This window comes from Phalaenopsis equestris, unplaced genomic scaffold (genome assembly GCF_001263595.1).
Source record: "Phalaenopsis equestris unplaced genomic scaffold, ASM126359v1 Scaffold000134, whole genome shotgun sequence".
Lineage (NCBI taxonomy): Eukaryota > Viridiplantae > Streptophyta > Magnoliopsida > Asparagales > Orchidaceae > Phalaenopsis > Phalaenopsis equestris.
In genome coordinates this window covers 4,295,650-4,320,223 of record NW_018164576.1, presented here as the reverse complement: position 1 = coordinate 4,320,223, position 24,574 = coordinate 4,295,650, and the positions used below count along the sequence as shown (strand labels likewise).

Here is a 24,574-nt window from a genome sequence, read left to right as displayed (position 1 = left end):
GACTAATTGTTCGTGAACAGCTAGTGTTCGGCTTAATAAGCAAACGAGTCAAACACGAACAATTTTTTTTAGCTCAATATATAAACAAGTCAAACATGAACAATATATTTTTTAATAAATCGAGCCCGGGCCCACTCAAGCTCAGCTCATTTAAACCCCTAAAGGCTACGTGTGACTAGAGTTGTCAAAACGACTCTCTATTCACAAACAGCTCGTGTTTAGCTCGCTAAACAAACGAGCCAAATACAAACAAATTTTTGGCATTCGAAATATAAACAAGTTGAACACGAGCTGAGCCTAGACTCGCTCTTATTCGGCTCGTTAACACCCCTAGCCACAACATTTTTTTTACTTTTTTTCAAAAAATACTCGGCCGACAAAATAACTTGCCATAACCAGACCTGTAAGTATGACAACTATTTAAAAATTTCTTATTTTTTAAAAAAAACAAAACCACAATTCAAAATTTAAAAAATTAGTTTTCAACAAATAACTACTTGGTGACTTTTACAAGAAGCTACATCTCCAAATAAACCATTAATGAAAATGCTTAGAAATAACTAGGCCATCAATATCATTAATTAAAACCAACAAATTTATATATAAATGCATGATAAAAAATATATTAGGTAAACAAATTTTAGCTCATTGACGATTATTCAAATGACTTTATACAGATTTCTAACATCAACAATTCAGCAGAAGTAACTGTAATTCTCTCTGCTTCAGAGAACAATAACCATGAGCAAGAGGCTTTCTTTATTTTCACGAATGGATGCTATCTTTAAGTTTCATTTCTCAGTATATCAGAGGAGACTAATGGCCGAATATGTAGCACATTGACTTAAATAAAAAAAAGAAGATTTACATACATACCAAGAAATTCCTACATATTTACTTCTCTAGCACCAAAACTTCAGCTTATGTTTATATATATATACCACCTTTCCTATGCTTAAGAAGATGTATTTCCATCTTTAAAAGTTAAAATAGTGGTATTTTCATGTGATATGAATGATTTGTGTGGTATAAATACATAAAGCAAAGTACAGGTGTTAGGAATGTAAATACAATACCAATTGGGTGGTATATATGTAAATGTCCCAAAAGACAAAGGAGACTTCAAGATTGCTTGGTAGAATGCCTCAAAGCCAAGCACATGGCATGAGATGCTCCAATTGAGACTGAGAGCACTTGATGAGAGCCCAATCGCTGATTATCAACGAGGAATTTAACTTGGACAGGCAATGGCTGCACGTCAGGCAGGCCAGGCACACCCAGCTGACAGTCTTTTGCATTTCCCCACATGTATAATTCCCCTTTGTCTGATAAGTTGACACAGTGGCATTGTCAATTAATAGATTTGGTTTATTAATCATGAAATATTAACATTATATTAAATAAAAAAACACAATAGGACTTATCATAACAAAAATGAATTTCAAAGAATCCCCTGTTCTCAATTGATCCACACACAAGATAATACTTCAATGTCCATAATTGAGATAAAAATTACAAAACGGTCCTGAAACGGGCGATCTGGAGAGTAGGGGTGAGGATTCAGTCAGTTTGGTTAGATCGAGTTTTAAATTGATCAAATTGATTGAAACTAAAATCTGAAATATGAAAAATCGAACCAATTAAAGTAATGATAAAATCAAATCAAGATTTAATTCTGTTTAAATGATATAATTATGAGCAAACTAATATTTAATTGTTTGTTGGTATGACTATGAATAAATATTACAAATTATATATCTTATATGTATATTATTGATTTATTTTCATGGATCTTCAATTTATTTCAATCAAATGTTGCATATAATGTAAACTTTGATTTTTTCAGTTTGTTTGACGTGAAACTAAAATGAAATTAAAAATTTTAATTAACTTTAGTATTTTTTTCGATTAAATGAAAATTAAAACCGAACCAACAACCGGAAATCGAATATTTAAATTTTAAAAACCAAAAATTGAAATGCATTTTTTATACCGAACCAAATTAAGCCAAACTTATTTGATTCAGTTCAATTTTTTGGTTGACCAAATAATGCACACCCCTACCGAAGAGAGTTGGAAACGAGTGTTTGAGTTGAGGCCCAAAAAATGGGCGGCTTTTAGCATACTTCTAAGAAGAAAGGTGTTACGCCCACAGACGGGCCGGTCCAGAAGGGACCGGTCGATTGCAGCACAGCCGACCTGTTTGTCGCGGGAAGAAGGGAAGGGACTCAAGCGAGGCGTAGAGGAAGGAAAGTAGGTGGTGGGGCCCACTCCGACCATAATCACATATTCAAGGAGGAGAGTTTGGAGGGAAGTTTAGAAGGGAAGTTTAGAAGGAAAGTTTTCAAATGTTGCATGAGGGGTTCTATGAAAGGGGTAACCTACGGTTTGTTTTATTTTTCATGCATTACGTTGTGGTTGTTGTATTTTCTCCTTTTGGTGTTATTCCTAGTGGTGTTTAAGGTGTAGGAGAGCCTATCTACCTCTCGAAAGTAGATCATTTTTGTATCTTGCTTATTTTTCTTTAGATTGTTGTAAGAGCAGCCCTGATTTGTGTTTTTTCACCCATCTATCGGGATGTCGTAGTTGTTTGTTCGTTGAATATGGTGCCTAGGCGTATCAAAAGGCTACTAGAAGAAATGGGGGAATGAATAAACCAATCTCACATCAGAAGGGGAGTAAAGGTTAGTGGGTAAGTAAGCAACTAGTGAAAAATGTGAGAATTTTGGTGTAAAGAGCATAGTCTCGATGGGAACAACATAGTTCAGCATGCTTGTGATTGAGCATTTCTTGAGAAGATGACTACCGGGAAAAAGGAAAATCTAGCTTAATATGGGATGGGCTAGAAGTTAAAGTAGGTGCCTCGCAAAATGAATATAATTATAAGAAACCAAAATTTAATTCTGATAATTCCCTCATAAATTCACATAAGCAATATACATGCAATCTCCACCACCATAAGTGAAAAAAAATAATAATTGCTGATGCTACCAAAGATTCTTTCTTAGTGGGGGGACTAAAATGTTCATGGGACCAATTTTATACAACAACAACAACAAGCCTTTATCCCACCAAGTGAGGTCAACTACATGAATCTTTTTTCTCCATTGCATCCGATTGAGTGTCACATTTTCATTTAGTTCTAATAGATTAAGATAATTTTTTATACAATAAGACCAAAATTTTCTAGGTCTATCTTTGTCTTTCTTAAAAAAAGTTGAATCTAAAACATCTACTCTCCTAACTGGATCATCAGATGGTTGAGGTTTAATGTGATCAAACCATCTATAAGATGACTCTCTCTAATTTTTTTCGCCACTGAAACAACACCGACTCTATCACAGATATATTTATTTCACATTGTCTCTAAGTGTAAAGCCACTCATCCACCTAAGCATTCTCATCTCAACAACACTTAACTTATTTTTATGCTTCTCTTTTAAAGGCCAACATTCAACACCATAGAGCATTGCAGGTCTCAACGCCATCTTATAAAATTTTCCTTTCAGTCTAAGCGATACTTTTCTATCACAAAATAGGCCTGAAGCAGTCGTCCACTTCAACCAACCAACTTGAATTCTACTAATAACATCCTCATTTATATCACCATCACTTTGAACAATAGACTCGAGATATCTAAAGCGTTCACAACTTTTAATAATTTGATCACACATAATTACAACTCTGCCACTAGAGCGACTACTACTAAAATTACATTCCATGTATTCAATTTTAGTTCTAATCAAACAAAGGCCTTCAGACCCCATGTAAACCTCCATAATTCAAGTTTTTTTGGAGTTTTTTTCTCTGGTCTTATCCACAATAAGGATATCATACACCAAGGTACTCTCTCCTATGAATGACCAATAAGAGCATCCATAACTAAAGCAAAAAGATATGGGCTTAAAGTCGATCCCTGATGTAATCCAACTAAAATAGAAAAATATTTGGTCAATCCTCCTTCTGTAGGAACACATGTAATAGCTCTAGTATAAATATCTTTAATGACTTGAATATAAGTCATATCAACACCTTTCTTCTCTAAAACTCTCCAAAGGACATCTCTTGAAACCTTACGTAAGATTTTTCTAAAAAAATGAAAATCATATGTGGATCCTCCTTATTCTCTATGTACTTTTCTATCAAACCTCTCAATAAATGTATAGCTTCCATAGTAGAACTGCCCGTCATAAATCCAAATTGATCATGAGAAAGCTTTGTAATAAGTCTTAATCTATGTTCAATTACCCTCTCGATAATTTTGAAGTATAACACAACAACTTAATTCCTCTATAATTTACACACTCTTGCGCATCCACTTTATTCTTAAAAATGGAGACCAAAATACTCTTCCTCCTCTCCTCAAGCATCTTATTATTTTTAAAATAATATTAAACAGTTTAATAAGCCAAGAAACTCTCAAATCTCCTAAATATTTTCACTTTTCAATTGAGATATTATCAAGTCCTATGAACTTTCCATCTTTGAAATATTTTATTATTATTAATGATATTAAGATCACTAAGGTTGATCGCATTTTCAGAAGCTTTATTGAAAAATTTATCAAAATAACTCATCTACCTATGTGGAATATCTTTTTCTAAGAAAATCTCTTTTTGTTTTTCATCTTTAATACACTTTACTTGCGTTAAATCTTTACTTTTCTTTTCTCTTTGTTTGGCCAGTTTATATATATATACAGTTTTGAGGTGGCCTCATCTAATTTTATAAGTTTTTACATTTAAACCAATTTTTATAACATAACTTCTAATATTTTTATATTTTATTGCTCATTATTATTCCACCACCAACCATTTTTATTTATAGAAACTTCTCCTTTTGATTCTACAAGTACATCTTTTATCACTTGGTTAATATTGTTTGTTACTTTATCCCACATAAAATTTGTTTCTTCATGCACATCCCAAATCTTGAAATCTTGAACTTTACTCATAAAAATAATTGACCTTATAATCTTTACATTCTCAACGATCTCTTCTTCTCATAAGAAAATAATCAATTTGTGTTTTATTAGATTCATTCTTATTAGTAATAATATGCTCATCTCATCTCTTTTCTTGAATAAAGTATTAGCAATAACAAAATCATACGCTAAAGCAAAATCTAACATGACTCTATTTTCTTCATTAATCACTTCAAAACCGTAGCCACCATGAATACTTCTAAAATCTTTTATCACTGTACAAAAAAGTCCATTTAAATCTCCTCTAATAAATTTTTTTTCTTCAAAAGATACCATTTGTATTAAGTCTTCTAAGTCATTCCGAAATTTTTCTTTAAAACCTATATTTAAACCTACTTGAGAAGCGCAAGTACTTATAATATTAAAAATCTTAGTATCAAAAATAATCTTAATAGCTATAATTCTATTAATTTTTACAAAATTATCTTTCAAACTCTTATTTATAATTACATCTACACCATTTCTAGTGTGACTATTAACTGAATACCAAAATTTAAAATCTAAGTAATCAATCTCCTTAGTCTTTCTCCAACCTATTTAGTTTCTTAAATATATAAGACATTTATCTTTCAATGAATCCTAATATCAACTAATTTCATTAATTTATCAGTGAGAATACCTATATTTTAAGATTGTCCTAATATTAGTTTCATGGACTAAGTTCTTTACTCACATCCGTCCGTAATATGAGAACTCTAGCTTATTTGACACTGCATCCGGACACCTGTGTAACGGACCTTGCAAAATTTTCACTGTATTCAGGTCATATAGTGTGTCGCTTCCATGTGATGCCCTAAAATTTACATAATGATCAAAATGATTCATGTCATGCTTTTTCGACAAATTTTTAACTGCTTGTCAACTACCTAACGTAACTCTTTACTTTTCACATTTGGGGCTTGGGACTAATTTTATAAGCAAATAAAAATAATATAATTGGAAGGGCTACTATGTTGTAACTATTTTGAAGTGATTACGAGCGAACAAAGTCCGTTTACTAAAAGCATAAATGAATTATATAGTTTAACAGCATCAAACTATAATGTAAAATTCCAAATTTTTAGGCCGTGGAAACTTCATTTAAAATGCACTTTCTTTATTTAAGAACCTAAATGTGACATAAGTTAATGAAAAAATGTGCTGAATTAAAGCCCCAAAACCCTGAACTCTGTAGAAAGAGGTGTTCGTAGATTAAGTTTCTACTGCAAAAGATGATGGAAATTAACAGTTTTTTTTTCCTTCAAACAAACCTTTACTTTGAAGGTGGTTAACGAGTCAACTATCAAGTTCTAATTCCTAGTTAGGATTAAGACAAGTGCAGATTTAGAGCTTACCTGACGTAAATAAGATTTATAAAACTATAAGATTTGTTTTGATCATATTGACCGTTTGGCAAGATGTAGCATGAAGCCTGTGTAAATCCTGCTACCAAACGCCCTTATAAGTTGAATTTTGACAATTTACATCTGTCAATATAATAGTATCATAAACTAATCAGGATATTGAATACAACTTTCAAGTCATGATATCAAAGATCCATTTGAAAGAATTCTATTTTCAAAACTAGCATTGGCTCTAAGCTGGCCTAACACAAACAATAAACATATAATTGGGGCATATAAATTAGAAATTATTGGGAAAAATCAAAGCTCATCCTCTTCAAGAAAACAAAATTAGGTTGGGAATAGTCTTACACTTTTTTGAATTGCTTCGAGATGAGCGTAGTGCACAAATAATTAATATTGTGATCATCTCAAAGTCTGATCACTTTTTGGTTAAGATATCTTGATGAAAATTTTTTCCCTTCATAAATCTGCTGGGCATGCTTGCAGATATTCATATATGGGTGATGCCTAGCGGTTTCTAGAACAATACAAAGCATAAAGTTAATGTGAAGTCTCAGAGATAATGTTCCATATATTCCTTTTGCCTTGTATTTTTTAACTCACATAGCACATTAAGTATTTCTGAAGAAAAATCCTTACCGTTAACCGCAGCTGATGATGAACCACCACATGCAATGTAAGTAATATGCTCCTGTGCTAAAGCCTCAATGAAAGTCGGGACCTTTTGGCTTTTATTGGAGCTATGACCCAACTGACCATGACCTCCATGGCCCCAAGAAAACACTTCACCTTTATCTAAGTACATAACAAAGAGATTCCATTAGAGAAAAATTTAAAAGAGCAAACATTTATTTATTCTTAACGGCTTTCATTTTTTTACCAAGAATACCTCAACATTAGTTTATATTAGATAATAATGCTCATAGAATAAGGCAGACTACTGAGAAGATATAAGGAGCCAGAAATTAGAAATTAGACGTAGACAGAAACTATTACCACAAACTAAAATCTCAGCAGTGAAGTTTTCTTTAACTTCAATGATCTCAGGATATTTATAGGAGGAATTCATTAGCAGTTCATTAATTAATTAAAAAGAAATTGAAACTATGGATATTTACTTTAAAGCCTGAAAATTTGTGACGCTAAAAAATTCTGCTTTTAGTAATCTTTGTAATATATTAGATATTAAAAAGGGTGAAAAATATATGCATAAATTAGTCAAACAAAGAGAAAATAAAAGTAAAGATTTAATTCAAGTAAGATGTACTAAAGATGATAAAAAAATTCTTTTTCTTAGAAGAAAATATTCAACATAGATGGGTGAGCTATTTTGATAAACTATTCAAAAAAACTTTCTGAATATACGATCGATTTTAGTCTTAATATTGTTAATAATAATAAAACATTTTATTTTTACCGTCGCATTATTAAAAAAGAAGTCGATGAGGCTTTAAAGAAAATCGAGGGTGAAAAATCAGTAGAACCTAATGATATCCCAATTGAAGTGCGGAAATATTTAGAAGTGCGGAAATATTTAGAAATATTTAGAAGATTTGGGAGTTTCTTGGCTTACTAAACTCTTTAATATTATTTTAAAAACTACAAAAGATGTTTGAGAAGGGGAAAAAGAGTACTTTCGTCCCCATTTTAAGAATAAAAGAAATGTACAAAAGTGTGCAAATTATAGAAGAATTAAGGAGATGTGTCATACCTTAAAATTATGGGAGGGGGTAATTGATCATAAGTTAAGATGTAATACAAAGATTTCTCATAATCAGTTGGGACTTATCCCGGACAGGTTTACATATGAAAGCTATACATTTATTGAGATGTTTGATGAATAAGTACATCGAGAGTAAGGAGGACCTACATATGATTTTCATTGATTTAGAAAAAGGTTACGATAAGGTTCCAAGTCTTTTGAAGAGTTCTAGTGAAGAAAGATGTTGATATGACTTATATTCAATTCATTAAAGATATATATCCTAATTATTTGTGTTCGAACAGAAGGAGGATTAACCAAACATTTTCCTATTTCTGTTGAATTACATCAGGGATCGACTTTAAGACAATATTTTTTTTATTTAGTAATGTATGCTCTTATTAGACATTTACAGAAGGATATACCTTGGTGTATGTTTTTCACTGATGATATCTTTCTTGCGGATAAGATTAGAGAAAGTTGAAGAAAATTTTGAATTATGGAGGTCTAAATTGGACTCTAAAGGCCTTCGTTTGAGTAGAACTAAAACTAAATACATAGAATCTAATTTTAGTAACAGTAGCTCTAGTGGTAGAGTTGTAACTATAAGTAATCAAATCATTAAAAGAAGTGAACGTTTTAAATTTCTCGTGTCTATTGTTAAAAATTATTGTGATATAGATGGGGATGTTATTAGTAGAATTCAAGTTGGTTAGTCGAAGTGGAGGAATGCTTCCGGCCTGATGTGTGATAGAAAAGTACCATTTAGACTTAAAGAAAAAAATTATAAAATGGTGGTGAGACCTGTAATGCGGCACAAAATGTTGGCCTTTAAAAGAGAAGCATAAAACAAAGTTAAGGGTTGTTGAGATGAGAATGCTTAAGATGAGAATGCTTAGTTGAGATGAGAATGCTTAGGTGGATGAGTGACTTGACACTTAAAGACAAAATGTGAAATAAATATATCCATGATAGGATTAGTGTAGCTCAAGTGGTAGACAAGATTAAAGAGCGTACTCTTATATGGTTTGGTCACATTAAACGTCGACCATATGATGATCCTGTTAGGAGAGTTGATGTTTTAGATTCAACTTATGTTAAGAAATATATGTTGAGAAATTAGGGTGAAGAAAAACATAAATCGATACAAAGCCAGAAGAACACAGAGATTTAAGAGGTTCGGCAAAAATGCATACGTCCTCGGGAGCAGAGCGGCGTTTCACTATTTCAGAGGAGTCTAGTACATACCCATAGAGTTACACATCATATATATATAGATAAAACCCACAAATAAAATCTAACACTCCCTCGCTCCCTCAACCCACTTATCTCCAAGAGACACGCCTCTTCACTCTCATCTTCATTCCAGGAGACACACCTCTTCATTCCAAGAGACTCTAAATTTTGGTATATGAGTCATACCTAACAAATTTCGCGACCAAGATCACGCGATAGAAGAAGCTTGCGGCTCGGCAATTTCCACGAGAACGCGTCGAGGCCTTGGATTGCGACAAGGTTGCGTGGAGTTCAAGGAATTTCAGTAGTTTGGGGTTCAGAGCAGGAACGGAGACGAGCGAATGCAAGGCCCAGACAAGCTGCGGAAGGAATTCCGAATCGGGCTTCAGGAGAAGAGGCAGTCGAGAGTTCTCCAGTTTCACAGAGGAGAGGAGTTCGGTAATTTGTCGCAGAAGAAGTTACAACAGGTGGAGTTAGGCAGGGTGCAGGCGAAGCGAGCAGACGCTATTATTCGCGAACAGTGGTTTCACAAAGGTATTTCGCGAAGAGTTTCGCTCGCGGGACAACAGTTTGGCTGAGGTGTTGATGCAAACAAAAAAGTACTTCGTGTGAAAAATTTGATTCACGAATCACAACAGAATTGCGAGAAATTTGCTGCAATTAACGGAGAAAATTTCATGTTTCTTTGAATTTATTTACGGTGTGATTTTTGTTTCGACACAAGGCAGGAAAAGTTCGCTGCATGATTAATTTCAAATAACAATGTCTGGTGCAAAATTCGAACTTGTGAAATTCAATGGAACCGGGAACTTCAGATTGTGGCAAACAATGGTGAAAGATTTGTTGGCATAACAAGGAATTTTGAAGGTTTTGCGAGCTACGAAACTTGATAATATGAAAGATAAAGATTGAGAAAAATTACAACTACGAGCGACAACTACCATACGTTTATGTCTGACAGATGAGATTATGTATCATGTTATGAATCTGAAATCTCCAGAAGAAGTATGGAAGAAATTGAAATTTCAGTTTATGTCCAAATCTCTGACGAATAAATTGTATCTGAAGCAATGACTGTATGAACTGAAGATGCACACAGACACTGAACTGGCGCAGTATTTGAATGTTTTCAATCAAGTAATCACATATCTGACACGGCCTGATGTGAGTATTGAGGATGAAGATTGAGCATGATTCTATTGTGTTCATTGTCTTCTTCTTATGAACACCTTCTGACTGCTTTGACATATGAGAAAGAAATTATCAAAGTTGATGAGATTACTGCAGCATTATTGGCTCACAACCAGCGGAAGCAGAATGCAGGGGAAAGCTTTCATGGCGTGGCGACAGTTTAGTTTATATGTTAAGGGTAAGCAGGATCAAGGAAGAAATGAAGACTTACAGAGAGAATACCATATCTCTTTTTTCTGGCTTGGCGTGAGGCTTAGGAGAAGAAGATAAAAACGGAGAGAATAAAAATATTTTTTTATTCTTATTTTATTCTTTTTCTTTACGGCGGTGGAGGAAGCCTGCGGCAGAGAAAATTGGCAGCGTCAAGAAAGAAACAACGGTGAAGGAATACATTGATTTTGTAATTCCTTGAAGTTGAGATAAGTGTTTCTTGTAAATTGAAACATTGTGGTGTAAATTCCTCAAGTAATAAAATCCCATGCAACTCTGTGGATGTAGTCAATTTGTTGAACCATATAAATCTGTGTTCTTTTCTGATGTGAATTTTCTCGTCCTATTTTTCACTTCGTCGTCGATTATTCTATTTCAAAATCTGATAACAATATAGAGGTAGACCTAGAAAGACTTGAACATATTTTATAAAAAATAATTTTAATCTATTAGACTTAAATTAAAAATAGCACTCAATAAGACGCAATGGAGAAAAGGGAGTCATGTAGCCGACCCCACTTAGTGGCATAAAGGCTTGTTGTTGTTGTTGTTGGATATTTCCTTTAAAATGAAGGGCTTGTAATGACAAAGTTAATGAGTATATTGAGAAGATGTATGCAGCCTGTCAAATTTGCCTCGAAGAGGTTTTGATCTGCAAAAAACAAACTAGTAATAAATTTGATTTGATTTAGTTTGCTCACATTTAGGTTGCCTCCATGTTTAATTTTGATTGCTAAAGAGCAAGTTAAACAAATAACAGATCTGTTATTTCAAGCCAAAAAAAAAATGAAGGAAAAAATAAACAGCAGTTAGAGTGTATGGTGAGGGCTTTGATCTCACTTCGCAACTTATGATGGCTTCATGTGGAGTTAGAACATATTGAACTTCAACTTTAGAAAACATTAAACTCAGTAATAAATCGGAAAAAAAACATTGCGAGAATGCTTTCCAAAAATAAACATTTTTGTTATATGAGAGCAGAATGTTGCGGAGAAGGATAGAAATTGGGGGAAATAGCATTATATTTTTGAGAAAATAGGGGGAAATTAAACATAAATGGATCACCAAACAACTGAACAAACTGAAAAAGCTGCTCATTAAATATACCAGTTAATGCTAGAGAATGGTAACCCCCACTGGCAATCTGAACTATACGAGTATCTTGAACGCTAGGTATTGGCTTCGGTCTCCAATCATCGGCATTATCACCCCTTCCCAGTTCATAATTTGAATTGGCTGCAAAAGAATAACTTAACCAATCAGGCAGAGGAGCAAGCATGTATAAATGAAATATTCGACAGAACCAATGTATCAAGCCAAGTGCCAAATCTTAAGGGCTTGAATGGAAAGTAAAACTCTAGTTTCATGCCCTATGCTAAGACACATTAAAGGGCCACAATACAGCCTACTTAATAATAAAAGATCAAAAGGAAGAGAGTCTAATGAAGAAAATCTCGAGCCAAGAGTTTTTAATACAAACTTATCGTAAAATCCAATGTTTAAAATGACGAAATCAAGAATTAGAGCATTGGGTCTTAGCAAGAAAGGCACAAGCCTTGAAGCTGAAGTCTCAAAGATTCAAACATTGAAAAAAATAAACAAAAAAAAAAAGAAAAAAAACTTGTAAAATTAGATAAAGGAATTACGTGTATATATATATATATATATATATATATACAATATCAAATATAAATTATAAGAATGCAAATAAAATTTATTAAAAAAATAAATAACAGCAATAAGAAAACTAAATTGTTGGAAATCATATAATTAATTAAGAAAAAATTTAACTTAGGAATGTAATAAATTACTTGATGTGATGATCCAATTTAGGAATATAATAATTCCCTTGATATAGGGATCTAGTTTATGAATAGAATAATTTCCTTGATATGGGATCTAATTAAGGAAGATAATATTTTAATTTTATTATTTCTTTTTTTTTTCTGGTTTCTATATAATAGTTAGTATGCTTAATGGAAGATAGATCTAAATTTCATTCCACCTTTTTGTTATGGTACTAGAGCCCAAGATTTTCACGCCCTTATGTTTCTTTTTAATTCTTTTATTGTCAACTTATTGTTAGCCTTCAGTCTCAACAAACTTTTTCTTTCTTCGTTCTGTGACAGCCTTCATAGCTGTAATTTTTTCATTAATTTGCAATATTTAGATTGTTGAAACAAATAACTTTTTCAATCTGATGAAGGAGCGCCAAAAACCCACCTTCCTCCTAGTGAATTGCAAAACTTATACAACCCTTATAGACTTAGCGGTCAGAAGTACTTAAAATGGTCTCCGCTAGTCCGTACTTAATTAAAAAGCAAAGGAAAAATTCAACAAATTCTTGATAAAAGACCAAAACAAGATGATCTGAATTTTGATACCTACAATGAAGAGGACTCCATGATTATGTCTTGTTTATTGAATTCGATGGCGCCAAATTAGTGATAGGTGTATATTTTTCACCTCCACGAAAGATATTTGTGATGCCTTTCACCATACATACTAAGAAGTCTAAGGTGTTGCTATTTGTATATGAATTCAAAGTAAAGGTCGTTGCTGCAAAATAGGGCACCAAAACAGTAACAAAATATGTGAATATGCTGCAAAATCTGTGATAATAACTTGACCATTATAGGGTTCTTGAGACAGTGCCCTGAGAATGTCATGACATTGAAGGAATTTATTAAGAAAGATCGAGTGTATAATTTTTTTGTTGGCCTAAATACAGAATTTGATAAGATTAAACTCTTGACAAGAATGATGTCCCTTTACTAAATGAGATTATTACCTTAATTCGAAGAGTCAAAGAGGAATTATCTTGCATCAGAGACAACTGAAGGATCTCCCATGATTGTACAACAAAACACCAACCAAAATAAAGCCCAAGGAAACATCCCAAAATGACACTCGAGATAATCTTTGATGCACCTACTATAAGAAGCAAAGACATTCCAATAATCGATGTTAGAAGTTGCATGAAAAACCTATTACTTCAAGCCAAGGATGGAGCTAGCGGGGTGATCAAAAATTTCATCAGCAAGCCCATCAAGTCTCCACCACCACGAAACCCACTTTAAAAAATTCCTACAGTGACTACTCACAACCACCTTAATCAGACTGAGATTGAGAAGCTTCAAAGTTCATTGGCATCATTGGAGCAGCCAAGGGACCCTTGTTCATTATCATTCTCTGGCAAGCCTCTCTTAAGGATTACATACCATTGACCGGTTTATACAAGACTCTTGGACATTGACTCTATAGCCACAGATCATATGACACCTTCCTCAGTCCATTTTACAACATATTTACCTTGTCCTAGCAATAGAAAATTTTTTGTTATTGTTGGTTATGTTACCACAGTGCCTGATGTTGGTAACATTCACTTTGAGTTCATCATTATTATTAAAAGGTGTGCTCCATGTTCCTAAATTGTCCACTAATCTTTCATCTATTCACAAACTAACCAATGATATGAATTATAATGTCTTGTTTTATTCATCTTACTATATATTTCAAGCTCAAAATTCCGGGAAGGGATTGGACTTGCTAGAGAAAAAGAGTATTTTCCATGAAATTCAAATCAGGCAGGTCTCTAGAAAGATGCAAGGCAATGTTGGTTGCTAAAGGCTACACAAACATTTGGAGTGAACTATCAAGATATATTTGCACCAATACCTAAGATGAATGAGTAATGGTTCTTTTGTCTTTGGCTGTAAATTTCAATTGAGATTTACAACAACTTGATGTGAAGATATAAATATAAGAGATTCCACCGTGCTTTGAAGGAGAGATAAAAGGACATAATGTTTGCAGACTGAAAAAGACATTATATGAACTCAAGCAGCCTCTAAGAGCTTGGTTCGACTGATTTACAAAGGTAATGCTTAATACCGAGTATAAACAAAATCAAGTTGATCAGACATTATTCATCAAAAACACGAGTTTAAGAGGATTTACTGCTCTTCTGGTGTATGTTGATGGTATAATTATTACTATGAATGAAGAGAAAGAAAAAAAAACCTTAAAAAATTGTTTGGCAAAGGAACTTGAAATTAATGGCCTGAGAAACTTAATTACTTTCTTAGGATAGAAGTAACTCAATCTCGACAAAGTATCTCCTTTTCCCAACAGAAGTATGTTGTTGACCTCTTAAAAGAAACTGGTAAATTAGCGTGTAAACCTGCTTCAACTCCGATTGATCTCAATCACAAACTTGGAAAGGCGAATAATGAAAAGACAGTTAATAAAGAAGGGTCCATAAATTGGTTGGAAAGTTGGTATATTTAGCGCACAGTCAACCCGACATTGTCTATATTGTGAGCATAGTAAGCTAGTTCATGCACAGCCCTAAAGAAAGTCGCCTACAAGCTGCAAACCAGAGGATACTTCACTACCTGAAAGCTAATCCACGAAAATGAATTTTATTCAGGAAAGGCGAGGAAATGATACTAGAATATTAAAATGATGCATACAACGCAGAATCTTTGGTTGATAAACGTTCCACAATAGATTATTGCATGTTCATTGGTGGTAATTTGGTCATGTTGAGGAGTAAGAAACAAAATGTGGCAGCTAGATCAAGTGCAGAAGCAGAGTTCAAGGCAATGGCTCAAGGTGCTTGTGAGCAACTGTGGTTGAAGATCATCACTGAAAATCTCAAGATAGAATGCAAGAAACCTATGAAACAATATTTAGACAACAAGTCTGCCATCAATATTGATCATAATCCGATACAACATGATAAGACAAATCATATCAAGATTCATAGACAAAAGAAATTAACAACAAATTGATATGTAATTCCTATGTGCCTACAAAGGAACAGCTTCCGAACGTGTTTACAAAAGGGCTTAATGTTCATGACTTCTCAACGATTATATACAAGCTGAGAATGAATGAAATTCATTCACTGGCTTGAAAGGGCGTGTTAGAAAGCATATCATTAATTTAGGAATGTAATAAATTTTGTGATATGATCATCAAATTTAGGAATAGAATAATACCCTTGATAAGGGGATCCAGTTTAGGAATATAATAAATCCCTAGATATGTGAATTTAAATTAGGAAAATAGTGTTTGAGTTTTATTATTTCCTTTTTTACTGATTTCTATATCTATATATATAAGTTAGTGTGCTTAATGAAAGATAGATCTGAATTTCATTCAATATTTTTTATCATATGCAAATAAAGTAACTTCTTTAATTTTTTTTTGGAAAAAAAACATTAACTAATCAGCTTAAGAATGGATGCAATTGCTTACCCACTTACAGACTTGTTCTTACTCAAAGCACTCCTTGCTCGCAACTCTCCCCACTCACAACTAGAGTTGCAGCGAACCGAGTCGAGCCAAATAGGAGCTTGTTAAAACTCAAGCTCGTTTACTATCAACATGTTTATGGTTAGTTCGATCTTGACTCTAGCTTCTGAGATACTGTTCATACTCAGTTCATTACAATTTGAGCTTGCTTTAACTTGGCTCAAGCTTAGTATTATCGAACAGCTCAGTTAACCTAATCAAGCCACGACTTGTTTAGTATTAATGAGTTGAGCTCAAGCTAATTAATAATTTAGGATGCATATAAGTAAAAATTTTTTTAGATAAATAGTGAGTTTTAAACCTTAATAAATCAAAACAAACTAACTTAAAAATTTTAAAATTTCTTTTAAATAGCTTCAACCAAAGCTAAAAATTCCAATCATACAAACCTGCATGCCACGTGCCAAAGGTTAAGCAGCAAGTTTTGATAACCCAAAATTGCACAGGCCGCAAACAACAAGAACGAAAGAGGGTTACACTGAAAAAACTAAGAAGAACCACAAGAGTTGTAGAAAGTATCAACAGAGGAAGGATCGTGAAAGCCAGGGAATCTGAAAAAACAATACTAGCGGAAGAATCACAAGAGAAGTCGTTGGAGAAGGTTGTTGGAGAAAGCCGCAAAAAGGCAAGAAGTTGGCAAATCCAAAATAGAGAAATCAACCGTTATGTAGCAACAATTAGAGGCAAAAGAAGCTTAGAATGAGTTAATGGAGGATAGAAAATTGCATAAACATGAAATATACCCATCTTCTCAATTGGAAATACATGTCATTATTCCATAAAACAAGAAAAAAGAAAGAATAATCAAAGAGCAATAAAAATAAACAGCCAGATGGGTTGTTAAACGTATAGTAACTCAAGTAGAGAAAACACAAACCGGTTGGGTATCGAAAGACATGCAACTAAATCAATTTCTACAAACTATATATTCAAAAGATTCGAAAATCTACTCACCTCCCCAGCTCCATAGCTGACCAGCCGTAGTTAATGCCATAGTAAAAAATCCACCACAACAAACTGCTGCAACAGGCACGGGTAATGCAATTACTCTGGAAGGAGTGGCAAAAGACCCCCCTTCACCGGGACCTCCACTGCTACCAAGACCCAATCTACCATCGCCTTGATCTCGACCCCAAGTATAAAGTTCACCTATGGTGCATGCATCACATTAAACAATGAATTTCAATTTGAAATAGATTAGTAAGGGAAACATGGAGTCAGATTTCAAGTGAACTAAACCTTAAGACAGTAGTGCAGGATTTTCTTTGAATATGAATATGTCATGAGCTTCAATGTAGATTGCAAAGTTCTTCTTAATGCAACGAAATATTTCAAAAAATAAAAAACTTTTTACATCAATGTTTCTTGCTACAATCTTAAAACTTATATCAATTTGGTTAAGGTTTGCTACTCATTCTTTCAATGCAGTTTTATACAGAAAATCGAAGATACTTGCAAAGCAAAGGAAACATAAGGCCATGTTCTAGACAATTTCAGTAGTTAAGTTTATTAAAACTTGATAAGTATTGCAATAGGCTCTAAAAAATTACCAGAGGATGGAGAAATGAATAGTATATAGAACTTGTAAACTAAGCCAGAAATCATTAATTTCCCGCATCTGATTATATTGAAGCTTCAAAAGACATAACAAATTCTAAATTGATATATGATTGACCTAAGCTATGTAAATGCTCTATAGGTTCCCTTTTTTCTTTTTTGTTCTTGTAGAGCTGTCAAAGTAAAACGGATAGACAAACTGGAGTGCATTAAGGTTCCATTCGGGTGCCTATTAGATGCAGACATCTATATGTAAATTCCTTGAGTTGATCTTTCTTCGCAGCAAAAAAGTTTCCATGCATGCATGCATGTGCATCATTCCCTTAGATGTGCACCCTTGACTAATTATTAAAAATTCTCAAGGCGGTAAACCATTATGTAAAAGAACGAACTCCTAGAAAAAATGTATAATTTAACAATTTTTTCTTAGGTTGTCATGATTCAGCGCCGGAGTTTAGATTAGCAAAGCAAGAACAGACAATTACTCAGATTTTTTTCCAAGATAATTTATCACAAACATTCTTTCATAAACAACTTTCAATACATCGAGAAATCCAGTCAATCCCAAGTTACTTTCTATTCCAAAATAATATTAAATTTCATACTGTTATTTTAACATCCAAAAATTGTAACACCTATTAATTGAAGCTCCACATTAGTGATAAAAGAATTCCCTTCTCTCATTCATTCATATCTCAAAACTCATTCTTCTAGTATATATTTATTACATAGGTGTAAGATATAAATATAACTTAGTAGTAATTCAAATAAAAAGAAAAAAAAATGCATGATAGTCTTTATTTTACACTACAAGCAATCCATAAACTATACTTAACATTTGAATAGCTATGATTATAGACATTGCTTACAGTTAAAGCGATGCATGATGGTGAAATGATAAAATTAAATTTGACTTTAAAGTCCTCATCATATAATGAATTTACTAAACACTAACTTATAGTTTTCTATATACTAATACATCCATCACATGGACACCGCTTATATAAAATCTAACTTACCCCTGACCAATATATTCCATGTCGGCATAGCGGGACATAAATTAGATCCAATGTTATCTGGGGTAAAAAGGCACCAACTCGGGTTTAGCAGATACATCCCCAATCAACACTGCAACACATTCATAATATTTTTATTATAGTCAACTTTAGAAGGTAAAGTCATCGATACATGAATACACTAGCAACCTCTGCTAAGACCATAAAAGAGTAAACGACATCAATTAATTGCACATGCATTAGTTTCTATATAACATATTCTTTGCATTCCACGCATAATGCACTTATTTTAAATAATAATTTTTGCATATACGTCATGAAATATTACTTTTGCATATATTCCATGAAATAATAATTTTGTATGTGTTTCATAAAATAATTATTGGAGCTTAAAATATGAGTACTAAAAACATTCATTTCAATATGAGGATTATGAGTATACATTCAATACTAATATTGTACTTATAATTTATAAAAACACTATTCAATGCATATAAGAGGCCATAACAACCAATGCAATTCATTCATATAAAATAGAAATGCAATTACCTATGTTCACCTCCTAAATTAAGCTTTGTCAATTAGTCCTTAATGTTGTTTCATTTAACCAAACTCCTATAAATAACATAATCAATAATACATTTGTTGATTTCTAAAATTCCTCTTATAATTGTCACAATTCCCTATAAATAACATAAACTTCCTCTTACACACACACACAACCATATATAAATCTTTTTTAATTAAGTTTTAATTATGTTAAGAAACATGCTATTCCTGGCCTTTCAAGTCTTTAATCTTTTTTCTCTAATAATTATCATTTCTAATTTAGCAAACTTATATTTATTTTAATGTTATAAATTTATAATTTAAATACAGTCTTCAACATTGAATCCACCAACCTCCTTATTTAGATAACAAGGGTTCTAAAAATATTTTAAATAAAATTCTTATTTATATGCATATATATTATCAAATCATAACGTTTGTAAGGTCTCTATTATCATTCATAAAATTTTCAAATTTAATTAATTTAAAATAAATTACAACTTTTTATTTAAATAATAACTCAAATATCAAGGGTCCCGTTTCTGATAGAAAAAAACTAACTTAAAATTTTTCACATTCTAAAATTTGAGAATGAAGAAAACAAGCTTACCTTACACAAACCCTCAACTTGCAACTCGACCTATCTTTCTCAATCTTAGTTTCGTATGCGTCGCATGACTTCCCTCATTTTTTACCTCGCATCGCCGCTCTCCCTTCCTCATAATCTCTCCTACTTCTTTCTCCCAACTCCTATGCTCGATGTCACTTTATCCCCCTTGCTTGCTTACTCTCACATTCTAAAAGTAGTTTTTAAATTTTCTTCTACTTCTCTAAGCCCTAATCTTATTCGCACTATCAATTTTATTTTCTGACACTTAATGCCAGTATTTTTAAAGGATTAAATAAAATGGGACACCCCAAAATCTTTTTTTATTCAATGCACAAAAACTGAAGCAACGGTTTTACAATCTAAAACTTTATGAATTATAGATCATATACACATATATTGTGTGCATAAAAAAATCATTTAATCAATCAAATTTAAATAACATCGTATAATAACTTTTAACAAAAATAAATGATTTGTTAAATAACAGTAAATTTTAGTCATCCAAACTTCAAAAATATCAACGATATAAATAATAAAATGATGAAAGAATAATTAAAAATCAAGAAAAACCATGAGACTAAGCAATCAGCAGAGAACAAAAGGCGGTAGCGATGTGAAGCAGAGTGCGGATATGAGACATCAAGCAGCGTTCTTAAGAAGAAGTTTGTAAGCAAGAAGTTACTAGTGCCAATAACAAGGAGCAATGGGAAGCATGTAAGAAAAATAATAGAGAAGTGAGAGTAACGAGGAGAAACACCATGAAAAGAATATCCCCAACAGGAGAAAATGTAGAATCAATAAAGAATGGTTCAATAACTACAAGCAATAATAACAAGAAGTAAATGCACATGTGAAGTTTTTCAGCAGTGCCAAAATAAACCAAAAAATCTGAATCTGGATTTCTATATGATATGAAGCTAAGCATACAATGGTACAAAGCAACTTGGTTAAGTGTCGGTACACACATGCTTTGCTGCGAGCTTATGCTTCATAAGAAAGAAATGCGTAAGACTATCATGCCGTTTTACTTCACTACTAAAGCATAACACCGCTAGATGCAATATCATCGCTACTTTTTCCTATTTCTATACAATACCATTCCCACTAAGGTACTACCGGTACATTACTAATTTGATAACATGGATTGCCAATACATAGTTAAATACTAATCTTATACACAAGGGAATCCATGCAGGAGCCTAAATTGCATTAATTATCAGAAGAAGATATCCGGGAAAACTTGTGGTCTATTACACCATATCCTGCATAAAGCCATATGCCTATACCTAACAGCGAAATTTAGGAGGAAGTTTCTTTGAGGGAAAAAATCTCCAATTTTTCATTCAGCTAATAGAAGCAAATAACAAGTATATATACAACTCGGATTAACCCTAATACAATTGGAGGGAAATTCAAATCATCATAATAAAAATGAAAGAAATAAAATACAATAATGGATAATTAAGGGAGAATAATTTCTCCCCCTAAAATGTAGCATTTGACCCACGGTTCCTAAACGGTGGATGGACCCATGTGGTCCATAGATGCATACAGATCAACACTCCCCCTTAAGTATGGTTGTATATGTCATACATTCCAAACTTCTTATTGAGATCACTAAAATGGTGTCAAGAAAGAGCTTTAGTCAGAATGTCAACAATCTGATACTGAGTTGGGATATAGCTTAGTTGGACAACCCCTTCATTCTCCTTCTCAGTGATGAAGTATTTGTCAATCTCTATATGTTTGGTTCGATCATGGTGTACCAGATTCTTTAAAATATTGATAGTTGATTAACTATCACTGAACACCTTAATAGTGTTTTGTTTTCTATGTGTAGTTCCACTAATATTTTTTTTAGCCACATCCCTACACAAATTCCAATAATTCGTTTAGTCACATCCCTTCACAAATTTCTAGGGTCAATGCACAATATCTCGATTAAACGCTACTTCTTACCACCAAAACTTCTTTTTTACTTCCCAAATAACCGGGTTACCCACAAAAATGAAAAACAAATCCTAATAAATCATCCGCGTAAGGTTGCAAGAGTGTATGATTTTCACTAGAAAGACATTTTGCGGCTGGGAAGCGCAAGGAAGACCACGGAGTTCCTGACAGGAGCAGGGACAAATCCGACAGCCAATGGGGGGAATTAGGTGAAGCTGAGAAGGGCCTACAAGGAGGATCGGATTGGGATTTTTCATTCAACTAATACAAGCAAATAATGAGTATATATATACTGCTCTGACTAACCCAAATACAATTGGAGGGAAATTCAACATCATAATAAGAAGGAAAGAAATTATTCTCCCCCGCTTATATAGCAGCTAACCCACAATTTCCTAAACCATGGGATGACCCATGTGGTACACGGATGAATACATATTAACACTAACAAAACTATAATAACATCACGAAGCTCTCACTAAAACTTTAACTCATCAAACCTACAACAAAAGATCAAAAAGGGACTATTTCTTTTTTACATCAAGGTCCAGGATCCCCAATACTTACGTTACTATAAAAGCAAAAAAAAACTTTTACTTTTTCTCTATTCAGAGTAGATATCCGAGAAAACATATGCCAAAACCAAATAAAACTTAAATTACAATAAGGAACTCTCACCTGAATTTCAATTTATCACACCTATAACAAAAGATCAAACATGAACTATTTATTAAGAAGGCAAATGTGCTGGATCACCCTTCTTTTCATTACTATAAAAGCAAAAATAAGCATGCTTTCTCATTTCCAAAGCTAAGGATACCAAATAATTACATTGTAATTTATTAGAGAGGAAAAATGAAACAAAAAGATCTCATACATTCAACATGATAAAACTAAGTCAATTGAAATGTGGCTGAAAAAAAAAAAGCATCATTAAAATATCAAAGGCATAAATATCAAAGGCATAAAGTACCCATTATATTTCAATTTTCATGTTAACAGAGTAACCTGAATCAGTAATAACAGCAGTATGAGCACCACTAGTAGCAAGATGGGATATTTTTCCCATCCAAGTGCTCTCCACAAGTCTAGGTAGAAGCTCCCTGTGATAGACAGAATGGCCTAAAGCTCCAAATCCCCCATAACCCCTGCAAACTTTAGCCAATTAAGTAGAGGAGTCATGCTGATATTCATTAAGGTAAAACTTCCTTTTTAGTTAGAAAATAAAACAAATCATTTCAGTTTAATAGTGATCTCAAACATGAAAAACTGAGAAAATAGTAAATTCATGGGAGAGTATCCATAGGGAAAATAATGGAGAAAGTGAAACTTGCCATGTTTTGAAACATTTGTATATACAAACCTTCAACAGTATGATATACATTATTAGAATTGCATACTTCTAATGACAAACATAATCCACAGTTCTGCTAGTTAAAAAATGACTTCTGCTAAACTAGCAAAATATGTTATACAGGTTTCCTAAGCTCTTAATAGAGGCATCAACTCTGGCTAAGAATTTAGATTTTTTTCAAGGTCCCTTGTAGAGCAACTAAACTCTACATTTAGCATCTATCTAACAGCAACAAAATAGGCACATGGCCCATTCATCATGAGAATTACCAAATGTCTAATTTAAACTTTCACGAATATTCAACTGCATCTGCAGCAACATGGTAAAATAATAGTTGTAATAATTCCACTATGGTAATTAGTCAAATGTTGAATAAAAACAAATGTTGCCAGCAGGTCACATTGTCCTTATTTCTATGACAGGCAAACTCAGTAAAACTCAAAGCTCGCTTCATGCTTAAGATAATAGCCCTTTTTTCTGTTTAGCTAAACAAAAAGTTTTCAAGTCATGACCAATGATCGATAAGAAACTCTACAGACAAGTGTAATGGCATAAGAACTACCATGTGAAAACCTCGCCGGAACGGGTGAGCGCGGTGGAATGAATGCCACCCAGGGCGATGCAACGGACCTCATCAAGGTTAGGATTCGGAGTCGGAACAAAGACCGGGTTCTCATGTCCGAAGCCAAGCCTCCCTCCATCCCCCTTTCCCCATATCCAGAACCTCCCATCCACCAGAAGTGACGAGTGAAACAATCCGCATGAGATGCCCACCTCAACATCCGCGCCACCGTCACCGACGGCAGAAACGTCGTAGCGGTCGAGTTGACCGGAGGTGGCGGAAAGCCGGAAGCCCGAAGGGAGGCGAAGAGAAGCGACAGCGGTCGGGTAGAAGCGGATCTCCTCTTTTCCGCCGCCAAGCTGGCCGGAGCTGCCTCGGCCCCATGAGAGGATCTCGACGGTTGATTCTCCGCTAAGTTCTTCGTTAGCGGTACTCCAGAGGAGTGGAACGCTGGTATCAGAGGACGACGAGGAGAAGAGACGACGAAGATGCAAAAGGCGGCGCCGTCGAAGCGCCATGGCTCAGTGGAGGTGCGTTTCGTTTGGCGTTTGTCTTCGAGACTGGCTTCTGGTCGGTCACGAGGTTTTTTGATCAAGCTTTTTTTACATGTAATATTAAAAACACCAAATACAAGAAATTATTTATATTTTGAGATTACTACTAATTTTCGTTGGATTATATTCAAAATGCAATGAAATAAAGATGCTTTTTTTTAATAAAACTAAAAAAAAAATTACATTTTTTTATACATTTACATATTTAACAGTTAAAACTTTGATATTTACATTAATATAACTTATTTATGCAATAAAAAATATATTTATTTTTAAAAAGTTATTAATAATGTAAATTACGCCTAAATTTTCAAGTTTACACACATACACTTTAAACCTATTCATGAAAACACTTATCTCAATTTTAAAATGCCGTAAAAGTGCTATTTTTGATCTGATATTAAAGATTTGAGTGTTATGTGTATAAATAT

At 33.3% G+C, this 24,574-nt stretch overlaps 1 protein-coding gene across 2 annotated transcripts; it reads right to left on the bottom strand.

The window, feature by feature from the left end:
- Positions 1 to 776: 776 nt before the first annotated feature.
- Positions 777 to 24,173, bottom strand: LOC110021521 (ultraviolet-B receptor UVR8). 2 transcript variants are annotated; one of them, XM_020720048.1, is made up of 6 exons: positions 23,590 to 24,173; positions 22,682 to 22,821; positions 16,946 to 17,140; positions 11,777 to 11,905; positions 6,970 to 7,125; positions 777 to 1,325 (listed from the first exon to the last, which is right to left on the bottom strand). In XM_020720048.1, exons 1-6 carry the CDS (start codon positions 24,105 to 24,107, stop codon positions 1,123 to 1,125), a joined length of 1,341 nt encoding a protein of 446 aa, XP_020575707.1. In that variant the 5' UTR covers positions 24,108 to 24,173; the 3' UTR covers positions 777 to 1,122. The 2 variants fall into 2 exon arrangements, with proteins under 2 accessions (XP_020575707.1, XP_020575708.1); XM_020720049.1 differs by having other exon boundaries at positions 22,682 to 22,828; positions 23,590 to 23,893.
- Positions 24,174 to 24,574: the final 401 nt, after the last annotated feature.